The sequence below is a fragment of the Benincasa hispida genome, chromosome 3 (assembly GCF_027475165.1).
Source record: "Benincasa hispida cultivar pf3 chromosome 3, pf3_genome.v1.1, whole genome shotgun sequence".
NCBI lineage: Eukaryota > Viridiplantae > Streptophyta > Magnoliopsida > Cucurbitales > Cucurbitaceae > Benincasa > Benincasa hispida.
In genome coordinates this window covers 27,295,595-27,303,212 of record NC_143480.1, presented here as the reverse complement: position 1 = coordinate 27,303,212, position 7,618 = coordinate 27,295,595, and the positions used below count along the sequence as shown (strand labels likewise).

At 31.9% G+C, this 7,618-nt stretch overlaps 2 protein-coding genes across 2 annotated transcripts; both read right to left on the bottom strand.

The window, feature by feature from the left end:
• Window positions 1-333: 333 nt before the first annotated feature.
• On the bottom strand, window positions 334-2,666 carry LOC120072722 (Cupredoxin superfamily protein). Its single transcript, XM_039025192.2, has 4 exons — window positions 2,262-2,666; window positions 2,076-2,168; window positions 1,585-1,986; window positions 334-1,501 (listed from the first exon to the last, which is right to left on the bottom strand). Exons 1-4 carry the CDS (start codon window positions 2,592-2,594, stop codon window positions 545-547), a joined length of 1,785 nt encoding a protein of 594 aa, XP_038881120.1. The 5' UTR covers window positions 2,595-2,666; the 3' UTR covers window positions 334-544.
• Window positions 2,667-4,363: 1,697 nt separating this feature from the next.
• LOC120072723 (uncharacterized protein At1g05835-like) lies at window positions 4,364-5,235 on the bottom strand. The gene is made up of 2 exons (XM_039025193.2): window positions 5,104-5,235; window positions 4,364-4,738 (listed from the first exon to the last, which is right to left on the bottom strand). Exons 1-2 carry the CDS (start codon window positions 5,159-5,161, stop codon window positions 4,428-4,430), a joined length of 369 nt encoding a protein of 122 aa, XP_038881121.1. The 5' UTR covers window positions 5,162-5,235; the 3' UTR covers window positions 4,364-4,427.
• Between the last annotated feature and the right edge of the window lie 2,383 nt (window positions 5,236-7,618).

The following is a 7,618-nucleotide window of genomic DNA, read 5'->3' as shown; positions in this document are numbered from 1 at the left end:
TCCTGTAATTGTCACCATGGTCAAAATCCACCAATTTCCAACTTTTGAAAGCAAAAAAGTTTCTAAACTACATTTTGCAAATTGAACTTTAAGATGAAAGTGGACATAAATTAAAAAAAAAAAAAAAAAAATCCAATTATTGCCTTTCAGTGAGTTTTTTTCCCCTTTTGGATTAGAGTGATTTTTAATTTTCGTTTTTTGTTGAATTGAATTGGATGAAAGATTTGAAGTTCTAATGTCATGATGGAAGACATTTTTATTCATGTAGAGCTACCGTTTGATGAGTGGTTGACAACTTGACATTTACAGAACATATATATATACCAATCGTAGTTTAAATAAACAACATACCAATTGTATTCTTATTTCAATTATTTCAAATTCCTGGGTAGGGAATAAGGGATTAAGGATTACAATTACTATAACAAAGAAAAGAATATTGACATACATTCACATTTGAGGATGACTCTATGATTATAACGAATATGGCTAAACATAAAGAATAGACTTAATGCTTGTAAAGAATAATGGGGATGGAAATGAATTAAGGCCTTAAGAACCTCTTGCTCTCGCCGCATCCCATAATGGAAGTAGGCAATTTCTGAACCCTGTCAATCCCTTCTGCAAAAACAACTCCCATTCCCATAAAGAAATGGGCGTCGATGTGGCAGTGGAAGGCCCAAACCCCAGGGTTATCCGCCACAAATCTCAAAGCCGTCCATCCATATGGGTGCAACGGCACCGTGTTCTTCATGATCGGATTCTCTAAATTGAACTTGCTTGGATCTTTGTAGATATCGAATTTCCCTTCCCCGTACCCCAGCACCCAGAAATCATGGCCGTGCAAATGCCAAGGATGCGTTTCACTGTTGTTTGGGCTCATCATATTCGCGTTCTGCAAAATGATGTCCACCGTCGAATTGAAATCCAGCCGGAATATAGCGTCGCTCACCGTCGCTTCAGGGTTGGGCGCCGGATTGAAAATGTCGTAGTTCTTGAAATCGTATCCGGTGGGTGGTTTATCCTGGCTGAACGCATGGAGAAGATTGTGCTTCAGGGCAATAAGGTAAGGGGTGTGAGGCATGTTGAAGGAAACGTTATTTAACGACCATCGGCGGCGTCCATTCACGGTGTTTTGGGTGTTGAGAAGCACGATCACTTTGTCGGCGGCTTTGGGCGGCGCGTGGATAAAACCTTGTCGGGCTTTGATGGCGTGGCTTTGAGCCAATCGAGGTGCAACATCGTTCCAAGCAGGTGGTGCCGGAGGAGTTGTCGGAGGAAGTTTACGCTGGTGATTTGGGTAATAATTGAAAATGGCCAAACCAGGGGGGGTGGTCCTTGATCGGCTCACCACATTGGTTGTGATCCAGTAGTTTCTAGAAGGGTCTTGATCGGCTTTTATCAACACAGAATATGTTTCTCCCGAGTATATGAACAAGTTGTTTACTTGAAATGGCTCGACGTAATGCCCATCTGCTTCAACCACAGTCATGGTGTGACCCTGTTTCCAAAACAGAGAGTTTAAGCCATTTCAGAAGAATTTCAAGGAGGGAAATGAAATTAAGTAGATGATTTTGTAATTACCTCAATTTGGAAACTGAGAGCTGAAAGAGAAGTAAGACTAGAGACTCTCAATCGGTAAGTTTTTCCTGGTACGACTGTTATTGGATAAAGAATACATTCTGGGTTGGATGAATTGCAGGTAGCAGAGGTTGAAGATCCCAAAACAGAGCAATTGAATCTCCCTCTTCCTTGTATCAAAAGTGAATCAGGCTCCCCCACCCAAGTGAAGCCAGAGCCGGGGGTAGCCAATCCGGCGGCGTGTTCATGGCTGGTTTTATGATACCAATCTGTGAGGATGAGATTACGATCGTAATCGTAGGAAAAAGGCTCTGTTTGTCCTTCTGGAAGCCAAACCACAATGGATCCATAGAGACCATCTTCTCTTTGCATACCGTAATGGGCATGGTATAGGTAAGTTCCTGGCTGCATATTTCAAAATTCACAAAGGTCAAAACCCAAAATAATGGAGTTTTTGAGAGGCACAAGATAAAACCAGTGGGTCCAGCTCTTACTCTGTCTACAACGAACTGATATTTGAAGGTTTCACCAGGCAAAATAGGACATTGGGTGACACCTTCTGTTCCATCGCTCCAAGGTGTTCCAATCTTCAATTATATTACACAAAATACAAACACGTTAGGAAAGAAAATAGAAAAATCATCAAATAAGTATATGGAGAGAGATGAAATCTGGGGTACCTGTCGGATTCCATGCCAGTGGATTGCGACATTTTCGGTACTGAAGCTGTTCTTGAGCTCAACGATGACGGTGTCACCTTGGTGGGCGTAGATAGTGGGACCTGGAGATCTGCCATTAATGGTCATGGTAAGTTTTTTAAAGCAGTCGGGGGACTTCAATTCGGACTTCACTTCCCATTTATAGTTCAGAGTTCTTGATTCTGCAATTGGAGATTGTATTAAGAACAACAAGAAGCAGAGGAGAATCAAGAGATATTGTCTACTCTGTAACAACGAAGCCATTTGTTGAATCGTTTTGGTGCTTCTTCCGAAACCCAAAAGGCTAAAACTCATTGAGATTGATGTTTTGCAGAAGAACTTGGGTCTATATAAATATCCTACATGAGTTTGACCCAATCAAATCCTGGTCCAAGTAAACGGCTGCAACATTTTCTTCCTACTTACCTTTTTTTTTTTTGTTAGGCTTAGGATGGAAGAATCAATAAAGAATATATTTTATAGTACAAGTTGAATAATTAATATATTGTAATATTATATAAATTATAAAATGATGGTGTATTCCGATAGAAACTTATAGTGATTAAAAAATCTTTGCTTATTCTATTATACTAAAATAAAATTAACATAGGTATCTGATTTTTCAAAAGAAAGAAAAGGTATTACTGAATCTAACAAATAAGATGGCTTAATAAAATATGTTAGGTAGAGCTCTTTAAACAATAAATTAACATTTTAATCACATGTTCGAACATATAAAATTGATAAAATATGTATGAATTTTCTAACCTTAGTCATGTCATGAGGTGGTTTTAATTTGACTATTGTCATTTCAAATTACGAGGTTTTAATTGCAAATATAGTTTAAAATTCTCATGTAATCTTGTTTTTCCAATAACGACATGATTTTCCTCGACGATATCTATAATAACTTACAATACGTTTGGAGTAAAAATTTGGTTATTATAGTCCTATGCTATTTTAGTTTGGATTATAATAGTATGTGTTTGAGGTGTAAATTATTTTAGTTTGAAAAGGAAATAGTAAACACTATGGTAAAGAATAAAAAGTGATGAATCTAAAATAGTAAAAATGGTAGTTAATTGGGGATTACAAAATAGTATTTACTATACTAAAACGTGGTTATTATAGGATAATTAAATACTCCTTAATCTTCACTTTGACGAGGCCACGGAGCTCTTAATAAATTCTTTTTTCATAATAATAAGAAAAAGAAAATTTTTATTCTTAAAAATATGAAACTATTATGAATAATTGTTTTAAATGATAAAATTATTAAAAATATTTTTAAATATAATAAAATATCATTATTTATCGATAATCGACTATGACATATTGTGATAGACATTACCACTAATAGTGAAAAATATTTATCACGGTCTATCGCTCAAGATATTCATTTATTAAAACATCCCAACTATTATTAAAGAAAATTGTAATTAGTCAAATCATTTTTTTATACCATAAATATATGTGTTGTCATGAGAAGTAGTACACGAAAGCTGATTCTTTTTTGTTTTTTTATTTTCCCGAAGAACACAAAAGCTGATCTATTTTCACTTTAGGTATAATTAACCAAATTAATTAAAGGTTAACAAACTTAATAATTAAATAGTAATGAAAAGCGAATACCGTTTTTTATCAATATATATTTCGTATTTTATTTTAAAAAAGATTTTGTCTGTTTCTTGTAGGTAACCCCTTTTTTCTCGCATCCGTGTAAATGAATTAGATAATATCAAAGTTTAATATAACAGTCAATTAACTTACAAAATTAATGAAATTTTCAAGTCTTCTATACTTTTTTGTTTAATTCATGGAGTTATTCAACCGCTATTTCTAGGAAAATGTCCAATCATTGAAATTATCATATTTTACTTTATTTTGACAAAAACAAGTTGGAAAATTTTATGCATTTAGATCATTCTTTTCCTTGTGTGTTCATATGTGTTTTGCAAGTCATAGTCTAATATAACGTAATTCAAGCTATGTCATATGCGCAAATTGCGATATGAAATAATTGTAATGAATCACTTGAAGACAAAAAAAATCAAATATAAATATATATTTTATTTAGTGTTTATAATAAAAGCCTAGACATCAAAATTTAATCTAGGTCAAATGAGAAGGTTTGAAAATATAAGGAATTTAAGAACAGGAAATTTGGGAGGAGATTGGCTTGAAATTGAATTGAGGGTCTTGTGCATAAGAGAAAGTAATGGGGTTGGAATTGAAAATAGGAAGGCCATTGTTGACCAAACACTCAGTATCAAAAACGGCTAAGATGGAAGGATCGATGCTTTCAGTAGTTTGAAATCCTTTGCAATCAATTTTCACTTCTGATTGAGAACAAGGGCAGTTGTTGCTTATTGTCACTTTCCATTCTGTCATTCCATGGATCTGAAATCCAGTCATCCTTTGGCTGATTGTTATGTTGTTCAATATACACTGACAATTTCCTGAAACAATAAGGTTTCAATATCAATTTGGCCCAACAAAAATCAATTATTTTTAAAGTTTAATCCATCAGAATTTATTAAATTATTGATATAACTAAATTTACCGATAGTAGACATCAGCTTAGGTTAATCGGTGAATTAAGATGATAATAAGATTAAGCAAAGTGCAGGGAGGGGAAGTGTTATATTTAAGATATGAAAACCAAAAGGAATGAAGATAAAAAGAGAGAAGACTATTCAAATAAGGGCATTCACACCTACCAATAAAAACACTTTTATAGAAACAAAACAACGACTTGGAAAAGAAAAATGTTAGGATAAGGAAGAAAGGGACAAAATGGGCTTAAAATTTTATATATTTATACCTGTGGAAACGAGAGAGAGGACGAGAAGAGCAGTGACGAGCTTGACAAAGATGGCCATATTAGGGGCTTGTGTTGTGGAGATTACTACCTTTTTTTTTTGTTCAAAGGCTTTGTGTTGGTGAGAAAAATGAATTTGGGGACTGTCCAATTTAAAGGGGTTCTTGTAAATTGCAAAAATGGAAAATTGTAATAAATGCATTATTTCATTAAATGAAAATCTGATTTATTTCCGTTTCAATGTTAGCGGATTTTTTTCATTTTGATTCTTACGAAATAATTAAGATTTTAATAAAGTAACGGCAGATATCATAAACATTTTACAATCGGACGTTCAGCATTTATTAAAGGCCATTTTATGAAATTTTGATTTACGTCAACCCAAGCCATTTCTTTCTCACTAATATAAATGCCTTTTCTTTCTTTCTTGACCTGTGGACAGTTTCACCCCTTACCCTTTTGTTTAATTCCTATAGTTGACCTTGAATTGTCAGATTATAACCTTTTTTTTTTTTTCCTTATTAATTTAAATTACTTAAAATTATCTACAACATATGACTAATAATTAAAATCTATACAATTCCAAGGTTAAAAATCAAATATCTATGATATTTATTACAAATTTTAAACAAATACAAACATCATAACAATTTTAAAAGAAAAATATTAAAAATTCATAAATTCACAAGGTAGTCCGACTTATATATATATATATTTATGAATATATATGTAATTCGAGTTGAGTTGGGTCGATCTAAATTTTTACTTAGCCGACTTGAGATCCAACCTAACCCAACAATAATAGAAAATGTTCAACTAATCTAACCCAAGAATAAAACTAACTCAACTCAATCCCTCCTATAGTTTGGGTTGGATAATCCAGGTTGAGTTTTTTTAATATCCATAATTTTTAACTTAAACTTTCAATTTTATCAAACTAGATTTTTAAATTTAGTTAGATGTTGCAATTTATACTATCTATTCAATTTTCACTAATTCCCCAACTAGTTTTAGGACATGTTTGGATTGATTAGAGAAAAAAATGTTTTTCAAAAAAATATTTTTATTTAAATTTTTTTAAAAAAATTGCTTAAAATAAACTTTGAAAGTGTATACAAAAATTATTTTAAACAGATCAACTTTTTCTAAAATAATTTGTTTTCCAAATTAAATACCTGAAAAGTTAAACTAAACATCCCTTAATAGTCTACAACATTAAAACCTACTTAAATTCACTAATTTCAATAATATAAAGTTGTTGACATATCGATCCTTCCATAATCTCGGGGGAAAAAAAAAAAAACATTGCCTAAAAGTCACCAAAACAAGCCTAAAAAAGGAAGAAAAAAGAAATCCATGGTTGATTGATCATTGATGCTCTAACCAATTCACATTTTTCATAAATAAAAGACACTCACGTTTTTTTGTAAAAAAAAAAAAAAAGAAGAAAAAAAAAACTACTCGAACTTAAAATATTTCAAAATGTAGAGATGAAAACGTTATTTTCATCTATAATTTATTAAATTCTATTTCTATTTTTTCTATAACACCTATCATATTAATATTATAAATATTATAATATAAAATAGATGTCCATTGCTTAGTGTCCTAAAGGTCATGTTTGGTGTCTATGTATTGGTTATTCATGTTTAGTGTCTATGTATTGGTTATTCATATTTGGTGTCTATGTAAATCCACATCCTACTTGTCATTTTGCTATAAATAGTGGCATTTGGTGGATCTTAAAAACACATATACATTGGTGAGAATTCCACTTGCACTAATTTTCATATTATCCAATTTCATGATTTTGGTTATTTTATAATTTTAGTTTTTATTTATTTATTATTATTATATAAAAATATTATTATATTATATTTTCATCCGTATTCCTATTGTGCTCCTCAATTTCATAACAGCACGAGCTCCTGTCGTCTTCCCCGCTAAAGGTAGGTCCTAAATGTATGTTGATTTTTCCTTCTTCGTTATAATTAATAAATTTAATGTTATTTTGCATATTCAATATCTATTAAATTTCTAACGTAAGTACAATATTTTATGATAGTGTTGTCATGACAAATCTCACAAAATTAGAATTTGTCGCCCTTGATATTAACAACAATAATTATTTGTCACGGGTACTTAATGCTGAAATCCGCCTGAATGTTATGAATCTTTTGGAGACCATTAAAGAATGAAATATGACATCCAGTCGGAACAAAGTAAAAGATATGATTTTTTTTCGTCGTCGTATCCACAAGGGATTGAAAATTGAGTATCTTACAATAAAAGATCCCTGTATCTTGTGATAAAAAAATTGAAAGAGAGGTATGATCATAAAAAACAGTTATTCTACTTAAAGCTCGTTATAAGTGGATGTATTTGAGATTACAAGATTTCAAATCAGTAAGTGATTACAACTCCACATTATTTAAAAATCAGTTCAAAATTATTGTTATGCAGAGAGAAAATTATTGATGTTGCTATGTTACAGAATACATTTTCTATATTTCATGTC